This window comes from Trichomonas vaginalis, chromosome IV, assembly GCF_026262505.1.
Source record: "Trichomonas vaginalis G3 chromosome IV, whole genome shotgun sequence".
In the NCBI taxonomy this organism is placed as follows: domain Eukaryota; phylum Parabasalia; order Trichomonadida; family Trichomonadidae; genus Trichomonas; species Trichomonas vaginalis.
Genome location: NC_067206.1, coordinates 23,607,113 through 23,633,663, shown reverse-complemented (window position 1 = coordinate 23,633,663; position 26,551 = coordinate 23,607,113). Strand labels below are relative to the sequence as shown.

Sequence of the window (26,551 nt, the reverse complement as noted above, 5' to 3'; positions counted from 1 at the left end):
CTTCAAAAATAATTCATAAATACCTTCCTCCTGTGTTGTTGTCAAAATGTCATGTTGTATTCATGTGATTTTATCCCAAGCATATGGGGATTCTAAATTTTTGTCCCTATCGTTATCCCAATTGAATTTTTTTTGGAATTTAAAATTTTTTTTCTGCATGTAAACTTAAATTTTAATTTTTACCACTAAAATGCAATATTTCAATAAATTAATGAGTAATAATATTTTAATTTATAATAATTATTATAAATCTCCTCAATTTAATGTAATTATTGTATTAATTTTTGTTGAAAATATAAAATCTTCAAGTAAATGATGTGAATTTAATATTTTTAGAATGTTGTTTAATTGTACTATATTATGCATGTAAAATTTTGTTACAATACATTTTATATGGGATCCCCATTGCCCAATTGAGAGAAAATTGAGAGGTGGGATTGGGCTAGCCCAATTCAAAATATCCCAGGTGGAAATAAAAAAATTAACAATTCAACATAAAAAAGCATCTTAAATAATAATGATAAAAAAATTTTGTATGAATTTCAATCAAATTTGTTTTTATTCAACTTAAGAAATCACTTCATTAATGAAAGAAGTCGGGTTCACAACATATCCCGATCTTGAAACGAAACAACATGTTTACATGCGATATAAACATGAAGGTAGTCCCAAGTGGTATGTAAAATGCAATGAACTTGTGACACGATCTGATGGCGTAGTTTGCCGGTGTTCAATGCAAGAACAAAGGGAGGATCATTATAAAAACTGGCTTAAGACTCATGTTCACACATGTCAGGCCGGAGAAGCATTATCGCAGCAAACATTACTTGACTACTACAATAAAGGTAAACAGTCAAATGATCCAATGTTGGATTTATCGAATGTATACGATGAAATGACCATTTTTACCGGTAAGTTCAACCTTGCCTTAGACACATTTGCATCCCCAGAATTCACGCATGTTGCAAAGATTTTCATTATGTTCACAATATATCAAATGATGAACAAATACAAACAACTTCAGTCAGCTAATATCAATCCGGAAAAACTTGCTGACAAATTATATAAGCCTATTACACGTGATGAGATCCGAAATAGAATGATTGCTATTGCTAACAGCATACACCTTGCTAAAGTTCTCGAATTCGCCAAAAAAGCATACACTTGTGTCGCCATCGATGAAGGCAAGACACATGATTACCACAATCTTGATTTTGTCTTAACAAATCCGTTGGAGCAAATGAAGCCATACCCAGTAGAGGCGATAGATATGAAGGATGGCCAGACAAGTCAGGATTATAAATCCGCAATAACAGCAGGATTTAACAGAATTGACATTAGGAAAGTCAAGATAGGTAGTGTGGTAGTTGACGGAGGACCAGCACAGTTAAAATGCTTCAAAGATACTTGGAATGATTCATTCTATCATGACAGAGATCCAAAATACTACAAGATATTGCTTATTCCCTGTTTGTGTCACAGAATCCACAACAGCTATCAATATATTGCTGGCAAGAACAACCAGTTACAAAGTTTAGTAAAGGATGTGCACAGAATTGCAGAACTTTGTCGCATTCATGCTGACGATATAGGTGCACAATGTCCACAGCATGTATCCACCAGATGGATATATGACTATAATATATGTGTCTTTATTCTTAAGTACGAAAACAAAATCAAGCAATATATAAATGTAGATCACGATAAAATCGTACAATTGAAAGATTGTTTAGCTGTTCTTAAAAAGCTAATCTTAGTATTCGAATCGGATAAGGCATTGTTGGCAAATTGTTACATTTGGCTTCGTAAAGCCATATCAGCTCTCAATCTTTTGACATCCAATTTGCATAATGCATTCGGATCCATCTTGGCATCTTCATTGGATAGCTATACCTTGGACTCTGACTTTGGTGGGCTATGGTGTTTGGCATTCTCTCTCACGCCGAGAGGAAGGTTCTACTTCCATAGAAAGTTTGTTAAAAACGAAGAAGTAGAAGATTTGGCCGATCCCTTGAGTTCCTTTCAAAGTGAGCATATTCCTGATAAAGATCCGGCAGAAGATTTACAGGACATTTACATGGATTCTATTTTTGAGGAAGGTAACACAAACGCTGTAATTGATGTAACAGATGAAGGCACATTTCGTAGAATTGTCGAATCTGATGATCAACTTAGGCTTACATTGCAAGATGTACGCGAGGATAATCATCAGACTGCCGAAAATGATCTAACAGCAGCTAAAGATTACCTCAAGCGCATTTTGGTTCAATTCCGATTGAACGAAAGACAAAAAACGCTTGTACTCTCGTTATATAATACGTTCATCAATAAGGAATCAGACATCTTTGAGAACGATCTGATGGACGAGGCACAAAATTATGCTTGGGAAGAGATCTCGCATAGAATTGGAGAAAAATCCATCCTTGCGGAAATAGCATTACGCTTGTTATGTTCATCTCCTTCGGAGGCAACATGTGAACGTAATATCAAAGCACAAAGGTTAATTTTGAACGTTAGGCGGTTAAGATCCAAGAAAAACTTGTTAAATAGCCGTCATATCTTAATGGCAACTAAATGAAATAAACATTTTGTTATTATTTATTTTTCAATATTAAATAGCCATTTTCTTCACAAATATTTCAATGTGTTTTTACAACAATTTAACATTCAATAATTTATAATGAATCGTTCTCTTTCATTAAACATTAATTAAAACCTCCGGTCATGAATATTTTTTTTGTTATTATTATTTTGTAATTTAAAATCTAATAATATATAAGAGTAATATTTATTATTTTATATTTTAATTCGTTATGATAATCTTTATATTTACAATTTATAAAGCACCGATCCACAGATAATATAGTTCAGTGGTAAGAGTCATAGTATAAGCCTTAAGTTCCCCAGTTCGACCCAGGGCCTTTTCTTTTTTTCTTTTTAGATTTTTTTTCTGAAGTTTATTTTTAAGGTTCTCGCTGGCGACCCCCGTTCACCAAAAAAAATTTTCGATTTTTGCTGGCGACCCCCCTTCGCTCGATATTTTTTTGTGAACGGGTGGGGGGTCGCCAGCAAAAAAAAAGATGTCAAAATTTATCCCAAAAATTTTAAAAAAATCGAAGAAAGTGCATCCCAGGGATTATAAAATTTAAGTTTTCACATCTCTAATGTTGTCTCATTTTTTCAGAGAAGTTAATTAACCTGGTAGCACATGGTAACATGGTAGCACCTTCAGTTCTTCAAAAATAATTCATAAATACCTTCCTCCTGTGTTGTTGTCAAAATGTCATGTTGTCTCATTTTTTCAGAGAAGTTAATTAACCTGGTAGCACATGGTAACATGGTAGCACCTTCAGTTCTTCAAAAATAATTCATAAATACCTTCCTCCTGTGTTGTTGTCAAAATGTCATGTTGTCACACTTTTTCAGAGAAGTTAATTAACCTGGTAGCACATGGTAACATGGTAGCACCTTCAGTTCTTCAAAAATAATTAATTATTGAATAACCTAAAAACATGAGACTTTGTCTCCGGACTCTTTGAGTCACTTAACGTAAACATGAGACTTTGTCACTACCGTTTGCGGCTTAACGTAAACATTATTTCTGCAGTTCATCCATTACTTCATTACCTAATTAATTACAGACATAAAATATATTTCATCACTTATATTCTAATTTTTATTTAATGATAAATGAAACCAATTTTAAAAATAAATGAAATAGAGGAGGAAGAAATAAATGAAAGTGAAAATGTTCAACAAAAAATAAACGTTGTTAAACCAATTACTGAAATAAAAATTTTTTCATCTGTTGAAGAATTTAATGACTATTATGCTAATAATAAAAAATTATTTGAAGAATTGACAACGTGTAAATTGAATAAAATGTTTAAAGTTGATGGATTCAAAATTTCAAAAATAAAAGGAGTGGTTAGTTTGAAATCTATTCCTCAATCAAGAATCACCTCATTAATGAAAATTGATGATTTAACAAAAAGAATAGAAGAGATTGAAGAAAGAATAAATCAGATAATTGATATCATAAATTCAAATAATCATTAGTTTCTTAAAGTTCAATGTTGAACTCATCAAATTCATCTTCATCATTACCATTACCATTACCTTTAGCGAGTTTATTTACTCTTTCAACTCTATCTTTTGATAGTCTTGCGTTTAATTTTTTCTGAAGTTTATTTTTTACTCGTTTATGAGGTCTTTAACCCATTCAGGATTTAAACAATGTTTAATTAATCGCGGAATATCTGACATCATCTATATATAGCTTCTTTTATGTAAGATAAAATAAATAAATTATTTTTAAAAATAATGTTAATTTTTTAATGTGTTTATTTTTTATTTCATTATGTATGGGCTGAGTGTAAATGTCTTACAATTTTGAAAATTTTTTAAATCTTGATTTATTCAAAAACGTAAGAATAAAAACCGTCAGAATCATACATTTTTTACTTCATATGTTAAAAAAAATGATACAAAATCGCTCGATATTGCATGAATTCTTACGTTTACAAAAAAGTCACACAACCCTTCCTATCCTACTACTTTTTTTCACAGATGATATTTAAATTCAAATTCATTCCAAATGTCTTCTGGCCAAATATAATTAAGTTTAGGTATGCATCTTGAAAAGGATGACGAATTTACAATTGAATAAATGGGTACTTCAAAGATTCAATTTTTAAAAACTTATTGAATCAAATTGTGATATTAATAAAATCATTAATATGATATTTTAAAATTACAACATATGAACTGAACTAAGCATATTCGACGATGACTCCCATCGTATTTTTTATCAATTTAAATTAAAACCAAAATAAGCTTTCAATTAAGATTTTCAGAAAAATATCATATCTTAATCATCCATATCCTAATTTATAATTAGTTGATTCATACCAACTAATCATAAGTACAACTAACGTTAATTGAAAATTGAATGGATATTTTATACAATCATAATTTTGCTTAAATATTGTTCGGTCTTTTTAATCTATTTCATATCCATTTTTCAAAATTTCTCAATTCGATTTATCACTCAATTTTTGAATTCATTATTATAAATGCTATTTTCTTTAACAATTTTAGCGTTTTCCAACAAATTCACATGGGATAAACCCCAGCGATGGATCATGCCTTTTTAATGCATATTATAATGGCGATAAAATCACAAATAACTTTGGCTTTAAAGCCAATTTTTATTATTCAAACAAAATAATTGGATATAACGGATCGAATAACGGAGATCTTACATATAATAGATTCGAATTTTCGACTGTTATCAATGCATCAGAAACATCTGATCAATTAGAAATTTTTATTACTATAGCAAATGTTTATCATTCAAGAAGGTCCTTTTCTTTCACATTATACGGATCTGGTCCTAGAAGTACAGACCAAAAAGTTTTCGGAAGTTATTCAGGATATTCAATAAATTATCCAAATTCTGATCATAAAATAGTAATAAACACTAATTCGTCTTCCAAACCTAATGTATATTACCATGATAACATTAATAATAAGGGAATTCTAAATAATGATCGTATTTTCATAAAATCTCCAAACTATGATAGTAATCCATTTAAATCAGACGATCATTTCTGGGTGTTGGGCTATAAATGGGTATATTTAGAACCGTATCAAAACATCATATTTAAGTTTATAATATCTGACGAAAGTTACATTGAACCAACTCCAGAAATATCAACAAATGAAATCATTTTCGTTAATACAACATTAGCGGAACTTGAACTAACACCGTACACACCAAATACAGATTATATATTTTACACATTTCAACCGGATTTTAAGAAGGTTGATACAATAAAAATTCAAGAAGCAGTTAAACAAAAAGTTTATGTTAGTTTAGATGCATTCAAGGATTATGATGTTTTCAATTTATTTGTTGCCACAGAAAAATCAGAATTTTCCAATCAAATACTGATATTTCAAACAACTAAAGAGCAAATAGGCGTAAGTGAATTTATTTTATCACAAATACCAGAAGTAGTTAGCAATTCCATTCAATTTAATGTGAAGAAAAAAACATTTCATCGGGACTTAGAAGTATGTGGTATTATAGATGCAAATATTTCATCAATTCGATGCAGATCACTTGGAAATTATTACAACTATCCACCACCATATGATACTTCTTTAGTTTTTCCTATGGATAATATAAAAAATGGACATCACACTTTTCATTTCTATGCCAAAAATGATACAAAGATGTTATACCCGATTAAATATGATTCCATTTATTTTAATCAAAATTCATTTCAGGTACAGTTTATGCATACAGAAACTCCGACAATTGTAACTGAGATATATACAATTCAATTTAAGATTACGTGTTACTTACCAGGAGAAACTCTTTCATTGTATAAGGATAATACAGATAGTGACCTCCTAAAATCAATTATAGTTCCATCAGAAAATCCACCTAATATAGGGTGTCCAAAGGTGCGTTTAGCACAGCGCTCTATATGAGACTATTAAAGGAGATATATGCTGATTATAAATATATAATAAAAAATATGAATATATGTATATGATGAGTATGTTGTATTTTGGCGCCATGCCGGGATATAAAATGAATTTTGAGACAAGAGGCGGTTTCGCGGGAAATTTTGGCGGGATTTTTTTCATTTTTTTAATGAATCATAAAGAAAACATCCTCGCTCTTGCAAAAAAATGCAAAGACTGTAAAAAAATCTACGAGACATTGGTAAAATGCTTCGGTATGGATGCTCCTAGCTATTCCACTGTAACGTATCATGTTAGGATGTATCACTTCATGAACAAAAAGGCGCCCATCATAAAAATTGACAAAAAATCGCCGGATCAAAGAAAAATCAAAGCAATTCTTCAAGCGCTAGATGAAGACCCAAGAGCATCACTCAGAAGGATAGAGGAGATGACAAAGATACCACGTACAACAGTCAGTTATTATCTGCACAATTATTTGAACTACAAACTAGCGTATACACGTTGGTTCCGCACAACCTTAATTCAGTTCAAAAAAAATCTAGAGTCCAATCTTCGAAAGAGCTCCTCTCTATATTGGGTGCGTATCAATCCAAGAAGTTTCGCTTTTTAGTAACAGGGGACGAGTCTTGGTTTCAATATGCAACAGAAGCCAAAATCATGTGGATCCCGAAGGATGAAAATCCGCAAAATTCCCGAAGAAAAAATTGACACACCAATGATGATGTTGTCCGGTTTTTTGGGGCGTGAATGGCATCATCGCAATTGATATTCTCAAAAACCTAATACGATGAATGCTCAGTATCTAATTGACAATGTTCTTACTCAAATTATCAATTCTGATGAGTTTGAGAAATCCAAACAACAAAAAACAAAAGTTTGCAATTCATTTTGATAATTCAAGAGTTCACAAAAGTCATAAGGTAATGAATTACTTGGTGGAAAACAATGTCAAAGTTGTTCCAAACCCAATTTATTCACCTGATATTGCACCCTCTGACTTTTATTTATTCGGCACGCTAAAAAAGAGAGCTGAAGGACGCGAATTCGCGAGTCCAGATGATCTTGAAAATTTTGTAAGAGAGCAATTTGAGCAATTTTCTCATGATGATTTAAAGCGTGTCTTTCAAGCCTGGATCGATCGCTGCGAACGCGTGATTGAATCCAATGGTGATTATATTTAAATAAACTTTATATATATGTAACTTGTTTATTTCTATTCGCAGTATTCAGGTTTGTGCTAAACACACCTTTGGACACCCTATAGTATCATAATGACATACAATTTGAATGTGAGTACGCTACCTCTCAGTGCTTTCAATCAAAGATCTTCACAGGTTTTGAATTATTTAATAAGAAGTAATTATTCACAGAAAATCATCGATTTTTATTTTATTATTCAAACCCCAGATTTGATGATTTCATCTAATGCAGCTCTTGCATTCGAAAGAGGAGAAAAAGTTTCTTTTGATATTATCCTTAAACAATTGAACTTAGGTTTCCAGTATAAATTATCAATTTATGCAAGTAACGGAGAATCAAGTCAAAGAAAGCTTCATGAAAATACTGTGAATTATCCAAGTTCAGAAGAACCACCATCCAATGAAGAACAATATGCTGAATTGATAACATTTATTGCAGATTCTCAAAATTATACATATTCCTACGAAAATTTGCCATCAAATAGTTGGGATAAAATTATTTATCATATTAAACTTACCACACCAAAATTTTCAAAATATTATTATGTTCCTGTCAAATATTTACCAAAGCCAGAGATTTATGCAATTGATATTACACCAAATCCGGTTACAATTACAGATTTCAATGTATATATCAATTGTTCTATTCATTCATCAGGCGCTAAGTTATACATCAAAGTAGGAAACTCTGATTTTGATATTTTAGGAAATATTGAAAGTGAAAATAATAGATTATATGATTTTAGTTTCCATTTGATGAATTTGTTATTAAGAACTGTTGGTGAAACTTCACATATTAATATGGAACAAACTTTAGAGAGATATAATGGACCCCTTACTTTAATATTTAAACTAAATGAAGAAGGACTTTATTCTAACGAAATTACAAAAGAAATCGTATTTTCAAATACTATTTATCCAAAAGTAGTGTTTGAATCATATTTTGATTATGACTGGTGGGAAACATTTGAATATATTAAAGTTTATTCAGTTGATAATTCTAATTTGACAATTTATTATTCGTGGGATAATGAAGATCGTAGATTTATGGGTAAATTTTATTATGAAAGTCAACCTGTATTACTAGGTCCAAAAAATGGAAATTTATACCCTCCCAATGTAAGATCAGAAACAAGTATTTTGAACATATGGGCTACAAATTCACAAGGACACGAATCTAAATATAATCACACTTTCGATACTACAAATATGGAAGATCCAGTCCCAACACCAGAACCTGAGCCCGAACCAACACCAGAACCTGAACCCGAACCAACACCAGAACCTGAATATAATTTAAGAATAAGTTGTGATGAATATGAATTAAGTTGTGGTTATAGTGATTTCAACCCCAATTACGAAGTCATATTTTATTATGTCTTCACAAATGATGAAATAAGAAAAGCTATTCCATTTCCTTCATCATCTTATGTCATTATATCGGATGACTATGGATTAGTACGTTTTACTACAGATTTAACTAATATGGTTCGATCAAACATTAAGTTCGAAGATCAAATTCAACTTGATGTATTCATTGAAGCTACCAATGGAAATGCAACAGCCAGCCAATTTATGTTTAATCGTGTTTACTTGGGAGTAAATAGAAATACAACTCTAGAAGTGCCTAAAACCAATATAAGTTTTGGCGAAGATTTATTATTTAATTTTACAATTAACATTCCAAAGGAGCAATTACCATATGGTTATTATCTTGGAGTTTCTATAGATTGGTATTCTATTAAACATTTGGAACCATATTATTCAATTGGCGAAGAAGATGAAGATGCATCATATTTAAGTTGGTCAGTTAATGAATTTATTAAATATAATGCATTTACAGATCTTGGAGAACACAATTTTGAAATATCAAGTGGTTATGATGATGGAGGATATTATGTATATTTCAATGTAACAATTTTTGTCAATAATAATATTGCTCCATTAATATCTATCACTGAATCAGCATCATCTTATGAATATAGAGATAAATTTATTGTTACACAAATTAATGCATTCGAATACAATTTAGATGATGAAATTAAAGTATATGCAATTGTTGATAACGGAGAGCCTTCACTAATTGAAACACTTACTCCAAATAGAGATTGGCAGAAATTTGAACATAGATTATCTTTTCCTCCAATAGATAAAACATATAATTTCGTGTTCTATGCCATAGATTCATTTGGTGCTAAATCACCAAATGTGTCAAAAGTAGTTTCAATTCAACAAAATCCTCAAATCAAAGTTTATGGTACATTATCGGAAAAATATTCCCCAGCTGATAATATTACACTGAAATTCAGGGTTTATAGTTATCCAACAGGAAGCAAGATTAGAATTGATTATCGATTTGGATTTTATGGACAATCATATAATATAATGAATGATTTAGAACAAAATGAAGATTATATGACAGATATAATTGAAACAAGTCTGGGATTATCTAATTTTGATGGAAAAAATAATTTAATACTTATTGCAACAGATGATTCTGGTAATGTCCAAACATATGCTGATCTCGGCCTCATTTTAGTTAATACACCACCTGTACTGGAAAATTTGACACTAAGTAATTATTTTGTCGCCAGAAACGAATATATTACAGTTACTCTTGGATATAATGATACTGATATTAAAAAGAAGAAATATTTCATTGATGGAATTGAAATCAATATACCATATAATAAATTCCTGGTGGAGGTCGGTGAGGGAAGGCATAGTTTTTCTGCATTGTTAATAGATAATTTTGACTATGAAAGTGAATTGAAGACTGTTGATTTTACAGTTTCTAGTGAATGCGCACCATTACTTAAGTCAGCATTTTGCGATTATTCCATGCAGCTTGATGGCGAAGGATTATGCCAATTTATTATTCAAGATTTGGATGTTGATGATGATATTAAGATTTATTTATATATTGATGATTATGTTAATCAATCACAACTTATTCATGAGTTTACTTCAAATGGTACAAATTATTCATTTGACTATTATTTTATTGCTCCAGGAATTCGTGGTTCTCATAAAGCAAACTTCATATTTGTAGATTCAACAGGATTATCTTCCACTTTCTATCAATATTATGAAAACTATAGAACTGAATATCTAGTACTTAACAGGAATTATCAAAGTTACTATTCACCATCACAAGAAATCGAAATTTCTGGCTCTATAAAAGGATACACTCCTAACAAAGTACTAAGAATTTTAACAAAATACGATGATGGACCGGTTGAAGAGCATCAAAGAGATATTCACACATATGATAATTATACAAGTGATTGGATTCATTTTACAATAAATGCACCAAGTGAGTTAGGTAAATACAATCTTAAAATATGGATGGCAAACTATGACAATGATAATATTATATCTAAAGAGACATTCTATATAAGTGTCAAAACACCACCAATTTTGACAGAATTTTTGCCATTTGAACCAGGAATTCGTTTCTATGGAGATGAGCTGAGAGTTAAGGTTAAAGTTACCGTATCAAAACCAATCCATGTATCATGCTATATTAAATTCAAGGGAGAAAACTATTTCAGAGATACTAATTTTTATTTTTATACAACAGAAAATCCTAGATATGAATCCGATACTTTTGTAATTCCAGAAGGATTAGAACAAGGCGAATGCTATTTAGAAATTAAGTTTAGAGATAATGAAGGATTAGAAACTGAGGTCAAAAGACAGAACTTTACTTTACAAGCATCTGCAATACCTAAACTACGGGTTAAAATGAATCCAGATCATGTATATCAATTTCTTCACATCCCAGTTAGATTTAACATTATATTAGAAGATTTAGTTGGTAGCATTAATACATCAGTTTATCATATAATTGATAATGGCCCAGAAAAACTTCTGAAGGTAATTAAAGGTCAAACATCATCCGAGTTTAGTTTTGATTTTTGGCCTCCTTTCGAGTATGGTTCAAAGATTTATCAATTTATGACTCATAAAATCTATGCAATTAATGAATATGGTGCAAAATCAGTTGTAGTCGAAAAAGCTTTTTATTATACTGATTCAAAATATCTTGAACTGGCAACAATGTCATCAAATATATTCTCACCCCGAAGCATCTACAAATTCATTGGTAAAATCTATGATTATGAGAAAGGACAATCTGTTGCAGTATATTATTATCCACCATACAATTCGCAATCATATATTGCAACAGATGCAATTATAGTACCGAATAACTGTATTGCAGATTTTGAATTCAATCTTACATTGCCATCAGTATCAGGTAAATACACATATTCACTTTATACATTGACGACTCAAGGAACCTTACGATCAGATTTACTCAAGAAGGTAATAATTGTTGATTCACCTCCTGTACTAAACGAATGGCTTGAATTCAGAGAACAGTATTATATAGACGAATATATTAATATTGTTCTAAATATTACTGATGATTCCAAATGTCAAGCTGTTTTTGTTTTTGACAAAGGAAGCAGTCAGGAATACAATTTTAACTCAGAATTTGTTGATGCTAACAAGACTGAATCTGATACTTATTATTTCCAGACACAGATTCCATCTGGATTTATATCAGGTCCTCATACATTAACAGTTTATCTTGTTGATGAATTCGGCCTGGAATCAAATCAAATCACAAAGAACTTCATTTATCTAAATTCAAGAGCTCCAGTTTTAACAATTAATAATTTGGCAAAGGATTTATATCACTTTTCAGAGCAAATTTTCATTAATGGAACAATCAAAGATCAAGATTCTGGAGATCAATTAACTGTTTTGTATAAATTTGATGATATAAAAAGTCCATGGAATACATTACAGCAATTAACATCAGATGGTACTGAACAAACAATAAATCAATTTATTGATGTCCCTAGACAAAATGGAGAAAGAACATTATATATCACAGCACGCGACCAAAATGGTGCATATGCAGCTCAATACAAGTTTACATTTAAAGTTCAAAGACAACCAGGTATTGATATTTTGACCACATTTAAAGATAGATTTGCACCAAACGAAACTGTTTCATTTGAAGCAAGAATCTTTGATCAAATTCCAGGAAATAATGTTAAAGTATATTATAATATTGATTCTAATACAAATGGACAGCTCATTACTGAAGTTCAAATCCAAAACACAATGAACTCATCCGATTTCCATGTTGAATTTTCCCTTCCAGATTCATATATTGATCACTATCTTTTTATTTGGGGTACAGATGCAGAAGGCAATATGTTAACAAATATGTTCAGTAAATCCATTGAAATAGATGTCATTCCGAAGATTCAATTAAATAAGCCAATCAATTCAATTTATTACAAACCAGCATATATTGATATTGCTGTTGGAGTACTTGATGATAAATCTGTCAATGTTTATTATCAGATTGATGATGAACCAATGATTTTATTCAGTAATGCATTGGGATCATATGGAAACATGAGAAATACTTCAACTCAATTTGTTTATAGAGGTGATAGTGATCGAACAATCAATCTCAAAATCTTTTGCATGGATAAGTATAAGCAAATGTCTAATGTCATTACAAATCAAATTGAATACAGTACATCTAAATCAACACCAGAACTAAATATTTATCGTGACCTGAACGGTGGAAGAAATCAATATGATTCATATAGATTCTGCGAAGATATTAAATTTGTGGCAAAACTACTTGATGTTAAGTTGAACAATCGTGTTTACTTAGATTACAGTATTGATAATGGTGAGTATATTCGCCAATGTTCGTATGTTTCATTAGCAAAGGAACATAATATTGAATTCGGTGTTAATGTATCAAAGAAGAATGGAGTACATACAATCGAATTCAAATGCATTAACCAAGATAACATCGAATCAGGAACAATTAAATTTGAATTTGCTGTGTTCCAATCACCAGTTCTTATTATTGATACAAAATCCATTAAGGATCATTATAAACTTAATGAAGAAGTTATTATCAAAGGTTATGCAGGAGACTATGAGGTCGGCAAAAACATTGATGTTTATTTCAAATTAAATGATCAAGAACCACAAAGTATTGGTACAATTACAAGTGGTGACAATTATATATCAAATAATTTCACTATTACACATCCAGGTTTCAGCACATCTGGTGATGTCATCTTTGAAATATATTTCATGGTTGATAATCAACAAACGAATAAAGTTCGTGGTAAATTCTATATCAACGATCCACCAAGAATCGAAGTTGTTGCAATCACAAGAACGAAATATTATCTTGGTGATACAGTAACTGTTGATTATAGTGCATGGGATGATACAGAAGCAGCTATTATTGCAAGATTTGATCAAAGCAATGAAATAGTACTAAATAGAGGTGCTTTCAATCAACATTTGATTCCATGCCATGATCAAATAAGCTTGCCAACTTCGTTAACACCAGGAACACATACATTTAATCTATATCTAAGAGATAGATATAATGAGGTTTCAAATATTTACACACATTCATTTGAGTTTACATCTGAATCTTATGCTCCGAAAGTTGAATATATTAATTTCAAGAAGTCTCAAATTTACAGATTTTATCAAAGCATCAAACTCACAGCAAGAGTAAGTATGCCTAGTGGAACCTCAAATGTTGACTTTTACATTAGATGGAATTATTCTGAACCATATGAATTTTATAAAACAATTGAATCAGTTTCAACTCAACCAATTGATATTCCATTAGAAATTAATTTCCTAAAGGTTGATGGAATTTATTACTTGTATTTAGAAGCAAGGACTCCTGAAGGTGCCTCTTCAAAGGAGTTTAATCATGTTTTCAGAGTTAGGAGAAATGAAGCAATTCTTATCTTAAATGATGATACCAATTTAAAGATCAAACCAGGAGACACAGTTACAATTAAAGGAATAGCTGTTGATTTTGAACCAAATACAGAATTAGAATTATCCTATTCATACCGTGCATATATGAGAGCAAGAGGATTATTAGAAGATACATCATTAGGAACATTCATTGTTGGACCAAATTATTCGACTCCAATGTTTATAATTCCTATTTTTGTACCAGGATCTGTTTCCAATCAAGATTTCAGTATCAAGGCGAAGAGTGGTCAAGAAACAGTTGCAACATATGATGATGGATGGGCAGTACTTAACTTACCACCAGTCTTGAGTGTCATGAAAGCAATCACTCAATTCTTCCTGCAAATGGATTCGTTGACCTTGATTTCAAATTAAATGATGAATCAAAGGCAAAAATTTATTACAAGATTGACTCAGGAACAGGCTATAATCTTACTGATTTCATTGTTTGTAACAACAGTGAACAGACTAATAATAACCTTCAAATCAATCTCTCCAAGCATTATATGCCACCAGGATCAACACATACTTTGTTTTTGTACGCAATTGATGAATTCAGGTCAGAATCAACTGTGATTCCTTACAAATTTGATATCGATGATGGTCATGCACCAATTATTGAGATCTATCAACAAACAAGAGATAATGAAACGTATACAGAGTATGATTTAATTCAATGTCATGGAAGAGTTATTGATGAAGATAAAGGTCAGAGGATTATTATCACAAGAAGATTAAACGGAAATGAAGTTGAAGTATTTAATAAGATTTCAACTGGTGACTGGATGGAATTTTCATATGAGTATAGAATTCCAAAATCAGATGGCGTTCTTATTAACGTTTTCCAGGCATATGATGAGAAAAAGCATTATTCAAACCTTTTCTTAAATAAAGTGTGGGCAACAAGTCATACCGTTACTCGACATAACCCACCAGCTCAACAACCAATGACTTATCCAATTATTGAGATAACTGGTAGTGGTTCTGGCGGTGGAGGAGGTACAGAAAGACTTGGTATAATTGTCCATAATATACCAACGACTAATGAGCCAGCCAACAAATATTTCTCTAAGATTTCTCCTCAAGGAATTTCAATGCCAAAGATAATTGAAGGCTATTGGGTAGAAAGAGCTGTTAAATTCATAATTGATATCAGAACTATTCCAAGTGATGTTCCATATGACAAATATATTGCTGATAAAATCAAAGAAGCTACAGGAGGAACACCATTTACTGGTGGAAATATAAAGTTTGATGTTAAGGATCCAGTTAATAATCAAACAGTTCATTCGGTTGTCCAGCCAATAATTCAGAACAAGCCTCCTAATATGACATTACTGGAATCATTGCCTAAAAATATTTATGGACACTCATTTATCAACATTGATGCAAATATCACAGATGATACAAAAGCAAAGATTGCATATCAGATTGATGATACCGGATTGAAGAATTTAACTAATTTCTATGTTCTAAATAATCAATGGCAGTCAATTCATCATCAGATCGAAATTCCTGCAGGATCATTATCAATGGGAAGACACACATTAGTTTTGATTGCAATTGATGAACAAAATCTGAACTCAGAGCCAATATTCACAGATTTCTATTTCTATAATCTCAATACTCCATATATCAAAGAAATCCATATTACATTTCCAACACCAGATGGACCAGGCACAAAATCTGATCGTCCAGGTAATTCAAGCACAAACCCAGGAACAGATACTGGATCTACAGGTGGCTCATCAGGTTCGGGTACAGGTACAGGAAGTGGATCAACAGGAGGTTCTTCTGGGTCTGGTTCTGGATCTGGAACAGGATCTACAGGTGGCTCATCAGGTTCGGGTACAGGTACAGGAAGTGGATCAACAGGAGGTTCTTCTGGGTCTGGTTCTGGATCTGGAACAGGATCAACAGGAGGTTCTTCTGGTTCTGGCTCTGGATCAGGAATGGGAACTGGTGGTACAACAGGAACAGGTGGATCTAACGGAGATGAAGGAACCTATTCGGGTGGAGATAAGCCAACAACTGGTATCGGAATCGGAAGTTCGTTCAGAGAAGATGGAGAAATTGATAGTCCATCCGATGATGGTAGCGGAACTGGAAGTGGAAGCGGAAGTGGTACTGGAAGTGGTACTGGAAGTGGTACTGGAAGTGGAAGCGGAAGTGGAAGTAGTAGTGGAAGTGGAAGTGAAAGCAGTAGTGGTAGTAACAACAACAATGATGACCCAAGAAAAGGAGTTGATCCAAGCATACCAACACTTCAGCCAAATGATACAATTACAATAAATGGCGTTTTCGATGACGAGGATGCAGAAGATAACACAACACTTGTCATTAAAGAGAATGATGGTTCTTATGATCCTATCCACGAAAGTCCTGCTTCACGACGACCAGATTGTCTTACATTTAGCAATACAACAACAATCACTAATTTCAAATGCGGAATCAACACAATTTTCATGCAAATCAGAGATGATCGCGGTGCAATTTCTAAAGATTATGAATTCATGTATTTCATCTATTGTCCTCCAGATAATTCCACAAATACAACAGAAACAAATCCAGGAGGTAACGATAATCCAGGAGGAAACGATAATCCAGGAGGAAATGAGAATCCAAGAGGAAACGATAATCCAGGAGGAAATGAGAATCCAGGAGGAAACGATAATCCAGGAGGAAATGAAAACCCAGGAGGAAACGAGAATCCAGGAGGAAACGATAATCCAGGAGGAAACGATAATCCAGGAGGAAATGAGAATCCAGGAGGAAATGAAAACCCAGGAGGAAACGAGAATCCAGGAGGAAACGAGAATCCAGGAGGAAACGAGAATCCAGGAGGAAATGAAAACCCAACACCACAAAGAACACCGCCACCTCCAAGATATCCAATGCCATCAAGATTACCATCTGATTACACAGGAAGAAGAACAATAACATTTTACTATACATACACATACACATTAACAGAGACATTTACAGAAAGTTACAGAATCTACTACACGTATAGTGAGACATTGATTGAATACGAAATTGCTATTGTTGATGAATCAGCAACCGAAAGTCAGCTTTCATTCATGCAGACTAAGTTTGGTAAGTACGCACTTTGGCCAATTGTTGTTTTGTCGTTTGTATTGATTGTTTGTTTCGTCATTTTCTTCATCTACTATGTTCGTAAGAGGAAACAAAAAGAATCTAAATCAGAAGAAGACAATATTGATTTTGCTGACAACGAAGAGACAGTTCAGACAATCAATGACACTACAACTGCTAATACAACATGTGACAATCCTCTCTTCACAGTTTCACAAGAACAAGATGATCCATTCCATGCTGACTTCCAAGAAGATGATCGCCTTTGCCAAAACGAAGAAGTTGAAGCATCGAGCGAAAGCATTGAAGATTTAAATGAAGGCCAGCTTTAAATTATTGCAGTGTTTATTTGAAAATTCTAAAAAATTGCATAATTCAATTTTAATACTTTATATTTTTTCGCCAAAACGCTTAAGCCAACTTTCCTGAGAGTTTGATATATTAATATGTTGTTGATGAAAAATATAAATATGAGAATTTTAATGACCAAAAGGCTGTGGAAAATTCCAATTAAATTATTAAAATCTAACATATAGTTTTTCGAATGCAGATCTTATTATTTATTAAAGAGAATATATTATCAACTATTCATTATGGAAAACTCCAAATTTTTTTTAATGCAAATTATGCCGACCTCAACTTCATCAGAAACACATAAAAATCTGCAAGCATATAGTTTTAAGAGTATATTATATTGCCTTGCTATTCATTTCCATTGATATTTACTATAGAAAGAATTTCTCTGTTATAAGTTTCTCAAGGAAAAAAATTCGCTCACAAAATAACGTACAAAGATCTGAAGTACCTTTTTCCCGACCAATCATCTTAATAAATAATTATTGTTTTATGTATAATTAATGGTTAGATTGTTTAAAGTTAATTACAAAAATAATTTATCACAGATATTGATAATATTGATTGTATTCAGGATAAATTCAGCTACTCTAGCCCTAAGAAATAATACTAATGTATATTCTTACCTACATTAAAATTTAATAATATTTTGCTGAATTATTAAAGTTATCGATCATATATGCACATAGAAATCAATGAAAATGCATTTAAAGAACAGACATCGCTTATAGAGCTAATTGGAGTGAACATTCATTGGATAAAAATAAATAATCAGCCAAATTTTCAGCAGTTATTCAAAAGACAATAACAGATCAATAAGCTGACAAATCTTGAACAACATGATATATTTTTTAGCGAAAAAAGTTATCGACCACATTAGAAAATATAGTAATACTCCGTTTTTTACAGCACTGATTCTATTACTTTCAACTTTTAGAGCTTTTCTAATATAATAAATACGTTTTGAACAACTTGCATTACATTTGCAATTATTCAGCTAGCTGCTGATAACAATTCAATAATTCTATACAATAAAATATACTATTGTACTTACACTCTTTATAATTTCAGCTAAATGCTTTATATCATTTTTAGATCTTGAAAATAAAAGCTTATTTATTATCCATGGAATTTTGTTCATTGCACTTTTATCGTCGTGTCCATAGTTTTGCCAAGTGATGTGTTTAGGAAATTTTGTGAAGTTTACAATTCTGCTGTCCGGCCACATATTGGTTTATTTTTTATAAAAATGTCCAGCGATCAAATGTTTCAGGAGGTAATGACATTCTGTCCAGGTTTTGATCAGGAGTTGGTCAAAGATCTCTGCACTGAGTGCAGAACTGTCGATCAAGTTATTCAATATTATCATGAACAATCAAAGCGATCAGCAGCAAAAACAACAAATACAAAGCCAGAACATAAGGGCAGAGGTCCTTGCCAAGATAGACCATGCGGACCAAAAGAGCCAAGAGAACAAAAAGAGGATAGAAAGCCAAAGGAGGCCGCTCCAGTTGAAAAGAAGAAGAAGCAGCCAGTCTTTGCTGCAGCTACAGGCGCTACATGGGGCAACCTTAACTTAGACGAGCAAAAGCCAGAAGAAAAGATCGCTCAGCCAGTCCAGCAGAAGGCTCCAGTAGAAGAAAAGAAGCCAGAACTAGCTCCACAGAGGAAGCAGGAGAAGCCAAAGGAGGAAAAGAAGCCAGAACCAGCTTCACAGAGGAAGCAGGAGAAGCCAGGGCCAGCTCCAGCTGAAAAACCAGCTGCTACAATGCTTTACGTCCCAGCCAAATTAGAAGGCAAGCACAGCATCATGTCCTTTGGCACATTCAATTCCAAATCCGATCAGGCCGTCTTTGCCCCAGAACCAGCCGCCCCAGAGCCAGCTAAACCAAGGCCAACACCAATCGAAGAACCAAAGATTGAACCAGTTGTCCAGAAGAAGCAGAAGGAAGAGCCAAAGGTTGAGGAACCAAAGCAAAAGCCAGTAGAAGAGGCCAAGCCAGCTCCAGTTGAACAAGTTCCACAATTAAACCCAGCTCAGATCCAGGCTCCACCACAGCCAGCTCCACAACAGGCTCAACCACAGCAACCACAGCCAAATCTTTACCAATTCGGCGATCAGATGCAGCAGCAACAACCACAGCAATACGATAGCAAATTATGGGAGGAGTTTCTCCTTTTCCAGCAATTCATGCGTTTCAGACAAATGAATCAGAACATGCCAATGAACCAAAACATGCAGATGAATCAGAATATGCAAATGAACCCAGGATTCAACCAAAATTCATTCCCAGGATTCAACCCGTTCCGGGGTCAGTACGGTAACGGTCCAAACGGTGGTTTTGGCCATTAAATAAATTGTGGGTATAGCAAAAAACAAAATTACACCCTTTTTTTAATTTTTTTTATAATTACAACAACATTTTTAAAGATTTCATTTTATATCATTCTTAGATTTTGCTTGAGATCCTTATGTTTATTATTTTGGGTCTGTTTATTGATGTAGGAGCTATTAAATGCTATCTAATAAAAAAATAATAAAATATAAGAAGATTAATAGATTTGAAACTTGATAAAGCATCGCTTTGTTAAGCACTTACTTTTAATTATGAATATTTAACATAGCTATAAAAATTTGTCTGCTTGGATTAGTCAATAGAAATCCTGGAAGTCATCTCCCAATGAATTAGCATGATAATATTCTTTGCAACTTGTTGTATCGCTTATTTGAACTGCTGAAGGATTTTGTAAGAGTGTCAACTAAAGGCAGATAGTAATAGGAGTATCACACAGCAAAAATGTTAGACAATAAGCACCTTGCAACATAATATAGACAAATGTATGATCTGCTTGCTCCAGGATTATAATTTTTAAATTTAAAATAATATAGAGAAAGTAACGTTAAGGAAGTAGAACCTATAAAGATATTCTGAACTAAAATGAATGACAATATTGAACTACATCTATTGGATAACACTTTTCTGTTCCATTAATTTGAATTTTAGAGATCATGAGGTTTCTTAAGAAAGAAAACTCTCATTATTATATTCTCTTTTATGGTGCCATTTATACTGGGGATTGAAGCTTCAATGCAAAGGATATTTCATTTTCATTGTGCTTCTGGATAACTAGTTCAACCGTAATTAGCTCACGTATGTTATTTCATGTGCCATACCTGAATGTGGTTGATAGAATAGCTTCCTTTCATAGTTATGATGACATATGAGTTTGTCACGAACACATTGTCATCATATACAACATAGGCAAAGTAAATGCCAATAAAAATTAGATGATTTTTCACGAAAAGATTATGCGGCCATTATTACTGAATCTTTGTAGCATTCGACATTGATAAAACCACATGTTTTGTGACAAAGAATATTTCCTGGTGTTGCCCGTGCTCCGATGGAAGGCCGAATATCGAAAGGTTATTTCAATTCTCAACGAGAAAGTTTGATACGGGGTATATCTCCTATGCAAAATAAATTTTATCAAATCAGCAGAAAATTGCTGCACTTAGCGAATTTGTTGAGTTAAAAAAAAATTCATAGAGATTTCATAGGCTTCTCGACGAAAACTTGGCATCTAATACGAGACTAGATGTCTAATATCTTTTAAAATCTAAATTTTTAAAGAAAATATATTTAATATATAAAACAAAGCATGCTAATATAATATAAACAAAACAGAAAGTGTATAAAAGATGTGTTGTAGATCGTCTTATTGTGTGCGACTGTGTCTTCGTAAGAAGCCGATAAATAATGTTCCAATTGCAACAGATCCGACAATGATAGATACATTGTTCATAGTATCTTTGAATTCTTCATCGGAAGGTCCAAGAAGTGAGAGGGCTGAAACTTTATTTTCCATTTTACTTACGTTCCAAGCGGCGAAGTCTGGGTTGAAGAAGTCTGTGAGATTTGAATGTGCGTCTAATGGTCTGAGATTTGGAGAATAGAACAAAAGTGCGCTGAGGAGAAATAGCATTTTTGGAAAATGTGATAATAATTTTTCAAATCAGATATAAAAAAGTGCCAAATTAATTTCGTAAATGATAATATCTAGATCTATATATTATGTTAAAATAAACGAAAAAATTAACCTCAGAAGTACTTTTGATAAAATTAAATGATCAGAAAAACCATACTGGCTGCAATTTCAATGAAAAACGTTATTATCCCTAAAACTTTTTGGATAATTTGAACAAAGGGCTTTGTTTACTATGAATCACTAATTATTTTTTACAAAGGTACATTCACTAGGCGATAACAGTAAAATGGGATGAAAATAGGATAAATAGCATCCCTATATAGTGCCAAACAATATTTATACGGGCCAAAAAAATTGGCTAGAGATTTGGCGAGTTATAAAACTTAGAAAATTGAGAGGGATTTTTATTTTTGAATTTTTTTTGGAAAGTTAAAATTGCGATTAAAAATCGATTTCCAGGAGAACTAAGCATCTCATCATATATTTAAATCGATAAAAATCTTAAATAATAGTTGAATAGTATAACAACGTGAAATTATGGCTGAATCTACAGAAAAAATGAACATATTTGACATTTTTGAAAATTCATACGTTAGATGGTGACAGACTCATAAACTATACTTTAGCTAAGATTGATATATGGTTTCAACAACACATGGTTAAAATCGTAAAAATATTTTAGATTTCAAAAAGAGATATATGGTAATATAATGGAACAAAGTCAACAAATAGCATGTTAAATATGTTATAATTAACTTTTTATTAGATCCAATAGTAGATATCGAATGGTTTCCAGCTTTATGGTTAAATATTTTCTTTTCGAGCTTCTCTTTAACTGTTGTATTAAGGTTGTAAATTTTTGATGCTAGAAACTATGGAATCTTCTTTGCTGCTGCATTTTTCTTGAGAGTTCTTGCAATTTCGAATAGATCTGCGCATTGTATGAAATTGAGGCTTTAAAATATCTTGAAAACAGAATAAGACTGCTTTTCCAAAGGAATGCTTACTTGTAAATCAGAGAGTTTCAAAATTGACAGCAAGATTATCATCATAACTTTCGATTTTGCTGCGAAAAAGGAAGACAAGTAATTAACAAATCATTTACTGTTGTTCATCAAAAGAAGAAAACTTTGATAACAACTAATGATGATAAAATCAAGCTATCTTTTAATATTTTAAATTGATAAGACATTCAAAATATTTGAATGGTTTAAAATATTTTCTTTTAATTTCTATAAGATATTATCATGATTATATAATAAAATTTAAATTTTTATTCAAAAAGGCAATATTTCAAACTTTTAATTTCAAAAATCTTAATTCTGCAATAAGTGTATTTAATTGTAGCAAATTTAATGATCCTTCGTCATGCTTAGCAATTTGGAACTCATAAATTAATGATTTCTTCAAGTAAAATTCTGCATTATTTCAAAAGTCAATAATTCTCTAGTAACTTTTCTTCAAACCCTAACCATTATATTATAGGTATAATGGAGAATAATTGCAAAGAAAGATAGCCGAATTTACTGGGTAGTTCTTGTGATGCGAAATAATTGCAAATTAACACCTAGTTTTAACAGCATCAATCTCTTTTTGCTCTCATTTAAATGCATTCGCACACTTTAATTTTGAAATATAAGAGTTTTGGAAATTATCAAATTTATCTGCTCAAATACTATAGATCTTCATAAGTGTTAATAGAATCATTAGCCTTACATATAGTGTTTAATAGAATGATGCACATTATACTGGGATTCATTCCTTATTCATCTAGTTATTATAAGATTTACAACCCCATGAAAATTTAAAATTTTGTCAAAAATAGTGAATGTACCTTTTTTTTATACTTACTTCGATATAAAATTAATTGAAAAGAGAAGCCTGACAATAGATGATGTCTCGTCTTATTTTATTTTTATTTTTAATCTTCAATTATCAATAATGCAAATGTTGTAAACAGAAATTCATCAAAAGTAACACCTCAGAAAAGCTAAAATATTGAATTTTTGGAACTTTTGATAGAGCACGTTTTTAAATATTAATTAAAGTAAATGTATATTTTGTAAAGATTCTTTTTAATAAAAAAATAAAATTTTGAAGAAGAACGCAAAATCTTCTGAAAAATAATATCACATAAACTCATATTATTTTCTAATATATAACTATTTTATATAAAAATCAAATTCAATGATCTTAAAAGCGAAGGATAAACCTCAAAATTTACGAATATAATGAATGGGAATATAATGCTTATCTATCATAAAACCATATGAAATATCAATTTTTGCTTTACGCCTAATTTTTGACGACAATTAGCAAAAAATGTTAAATGTTAACACTCAGTCCATTTGAATATGAAAAATAAAATTCACTTTGATTAAATGTTTTTATTTATTATGCAATTCTTCTTGCGACCAAAGATTTGAATAAAATTTCAAAAAATAAGATAGCTTAAAAAATAATATACGGTAGTGTTTACTAATAGATGAATAGTATATAAATTCTATTAAAATGGATTTGATCCAAAAAAATATATAAAATTTGATCATAAATAAAATCGTTTTAAATTACTTCTTCATTTAAATTATAACAATTATTTTTGGTTTTATATTTTTTTGGATCAAATCCATTTTAATAGAATTTATATACTATTCATCTATTAGTAAACACTACCGTATATTATTTTTTAAGCTATCTTATTTTTTGAAATTTTATTCAAATCTTTGGTCGCAAGAAGAATTGCATGATAAATAAAAACATTTAATCAAAGTGAATTTTATTTTTCATATTCAAATGGACTGAGTGTTAACATTTAACATTTTTTGCTAATTGTCGTCAAAATTAGGCGTAAAGCAAAAATTGATATTTCATATGGTTTTATGATAGATAAGCATTATATTCCCATTCATTATATTCGTAAATTTTGAGGTTTATCCTTCGCTTTTAAGATCATTGAATTTGATTTTTATATAAAATAGTTATATATTAGAAAATAATATGAGTTTATGTGATATTATTTTTCAGAAGATTTCATTCTATATGCCTATGAAAAGTACTCTCAAAACTAACTTTTTCCTAATTATAATTAAATCTAGAATATTGTATTATGCTTAGTATTATTTCATTTTTCTCATTCAATTTAGAATTTACAAATGTCAAAAAATTGAGAGCTGCCACTTTTGATGAATTTCTGTTTATTACACAAATATGATCTAAAACTTGTGACCAAAATCATATTGAAAAAGTTGGAGCAGATCATTCCAATAAGAATTATCTGCCTTTGAAATAGTTTATGAACCAAAATTCGATGAAATATATTAGAACTGAAAATAAGTTTTTCCTAATTTTTTATGAAAATTTTATAAATTTTCCGGTGAAACTTTGATAAATTCATATCTATCCAAAAAATAACTTATCTTAGGATGTTTACATGAATACTTTCATCGATAATTAGATGATGGTACATGCAAACTATGCTTAGACCATCTTTTCAACGATCTACGATAGTTATATACATCTAAAACAAAAACAAATTAAATTGAAATAAGAATTACGCTCTACACTGCTTATTATCCCTTTGAATTAAGGACCAAGATAATTTCAAATTCAAATTAAATATGACCTAAATTGATGAAATTAGTGATTTTATGTCAAAATATGTCTCTATAAGAAAGTTTTTTACACTCTCTGACTTTTTCTGGTTTCATGATTTTGTTTTTCGTCCTCCTTACAGATTTTCTTTTGATCGTCTGGGTCACTCTCATAGAAACCAGACGATAAAAAGAAAAAAGTTACAAATGTCTTTTTCACAAGGACTTAAGCTGAGTTTATGACTACAAAAGATTAAATTTATCCGATCGTATTATTTGAATTCACCAATGGGGTTCTTTCCTTGAGAATGATCTCTTTAATGAAGCAAGGATAATGGAATGAACCACATTATTCGACGTTGTCATTCATTCCAAATAAAAAATCATGAATTACATTTTCCCTTCATCTATATTTATATACTCAAAGAGGGTAACAACTTTCTAAATGCATGTGACTATGAAACATTGTCATAATCTAAAATATTATGAATATATTTAAAAACAATATGATTTATGTATTTCATTAATATGAGAAGTCCAATTATTTCCGATGTCAGTCATAATTCTCTTATGAAAACATAAATAATAAAAAGATTGATTCAAAATTAGTTCTTTTCTAAGTAAATCAAAAGAAAGTTATCGAACAAAATCAATTCTATAAAAAACATGAATAAATGATGAATAATTAATTTGGTTTTATTTATTTCTCAGATATGGTCAGATTTATTTTGTTTCAAAGAACTTCATCAAAAGCTGTACATTTTGAACATTAGTAGCTGAATTTTACTTTGCATCTCCTGCCTTCTTAGCTGCTGCTGCCTCTTGTTTTGCTCTCATTGCGGCTGCATCACGCTCTTTTCTTGCGGCAAGATCTCCTTGAGCTCCCTTCTTCTCATGTTTAGAATTCCTGGCTTCAGCACGAGCACGCTCACGTTCGCGTTGTGGACCACGGGTCATGTCAGAAAGTCGATTGAAAAGTAACGGTTT

General features: G+C 31.3%; 6 protein-coding genes and 1 pseudogene across 7 annotated transcripts, besides 9 other annotated features; 5 read left to right on the top strand and 2 right to left on the bottom strand.

The window, feature by feature from the left end:
• The first annotated feature begins 57 nt into the window (after positions 1 to 57).
• Positions 58 to 3,164: a mobile genetic element.
• Positions 587 to 2,578, top strand: TVAGG3_0155280 (ribonuclease H-like family; the record flags this gene model as incomplete). The annotated part of the gene is made up of 1 exon (XM_001317758.2): positions 587 to 2,578. One exon carries the CDS (start codon positions 587 to 589, stop codon positions 2,576 to 2,578), a length of 1,992 nt encoding a protein of 663 aa, XP_001317793.2.
• Positions 3,165 to 6,460: 3,296 nt separating the features above from the next.
• Positions 6,461 to 6,488: a terminal%2Cinverted (terminal inverted repeat of Mariner transposon ID:TVAGG3_0155250).
• Positions 6,461 to 7,762: a mobile genetic element.
• TVAGG3_0155260 lies at positions 6,557 to 7,682 on the top strand (annotated as a pseudogene). Its single transcript has one exon. A coding segment is annotated over exon 1 (1,126 nt).
• Positions 7,735 to 7,762: a terminal%2Cinverted (terminal inverted repeat of Mariner transposon ID:TVAGG3_0155250).
• Positions 7,763 to 7,913: 151 nt separating this feature from the next.
• On the top strand, positions 7,914 to 14,909 carry TVAGG3_0155240 (hyphally regulated cell wall protein 1 family; the record flags this gene model as incomplete). Its single annotated transcript, XM_001317759.1, has 1 exon — positions 7,914 to 14,909. One exon carries the CDS (start codon positions 7,914 to 7,916, stop codon positions 14,907 to 14,909), a length of 6,996 nt encoding a protein of 2,331 aa, XP_001317794.1.
• A 131-nt stretch (positions 14,910 to 15,040) lies between these two features.
• Positions 15,041 to 17,962, top strand: TVAGG3_0155230 (ribonuclease H protein family; the record flags this gene model as incomplete). The annotated part of the gene is made up of 1 exon (XM_001317760.1): positions 15,041 to 17,962. One exon carries the CDS (start codon positions 15,041 to 15,043, stop codon positions 17,960 to 17,962), a length of 2,922 nt encoding a protein of 973 aa, XP_001317795.1.
• Positions 17,963 to 19,201: 1,239 nt separating this feature from the next.
• TVAGG3_0155220 (uncharacterized protein) lies at positions 19,202 to 20,399 on the top strand (the record flags this gene model as incomplete). Its single annotated transcript, XM_001317761.2, has 1 exon — positions 19,234 to 20,337. The coding sequence occupies one exon, from the start codon at positions 19,234 to 19,236 to the stop codon at positions 20,335 to 20,337; it is 1,104 nt and encodes a 367-aa protein (XP_001317796.1).
• Positions 20,400 to 21,610: 1,211 nt separating this feature from the next.
• On the bottom strand, positions 21,611 to 21,996 carry TVAGG3_0155210 (uncharacterized protein; the record flags this gene model as incomplete). Its single annotated transcript, XM_001317762.1, has 1 exon — positions 21,705 to 21,971. One exon carries the CDS (start codon positions 21,969 to 21,971, stop codon positions 21,705 to 21,707), a length of 267 nt encoding a protein of 88 aa, XP_001317797.1.
• A 221-nt stretch (positions 21,997 to 22,217) lies between these two features.
• Positions 22,218 to 23,818: a mobile genetic element.
• A 104-nt stretch (positions 23,819 to 23,922) lies between these two features.
• Positions 23,923 to 23,960: a mobile genetic element.
• Positions 23,923 to 23,960: a terminal%2Cinverted (terminal inverted repeat of Banshee-A3 transposon ID:TVAGG3_0155190).
• Positions 23,961 to 25,137: 1,177 nt separating this feature from the next.
• Positions 25,138 to 25,174: a mobile genetic element.
• Positions 25,138 to 25,174: a terminal%2Cinverted (terminal inverted repeat of Banshee-A3 transposon ID:TVAGG3_0155180).
• Positions 25,175 to 25,971: 797 nt separating this feature from the next.
• Positions 25,972 to 26,544, bottom strand: TVAGG3_0155170 (uncharacterized protein; the record flags this gene model as incomplete). The annotated part of the gene is made up of 1 exon (XM_001317763.2): positions 26,348 to 26,521. One exon carries the CDS (start codon positions 26,519 to 26,521, stop codon positions 26,348 to 26,350), a length of 174 nt encoding a protein of 57 aa, XP_001317798.1.
• Between the last annotated feature and the right edge of the window lie 7 nt (positions 26,545 to 26,551).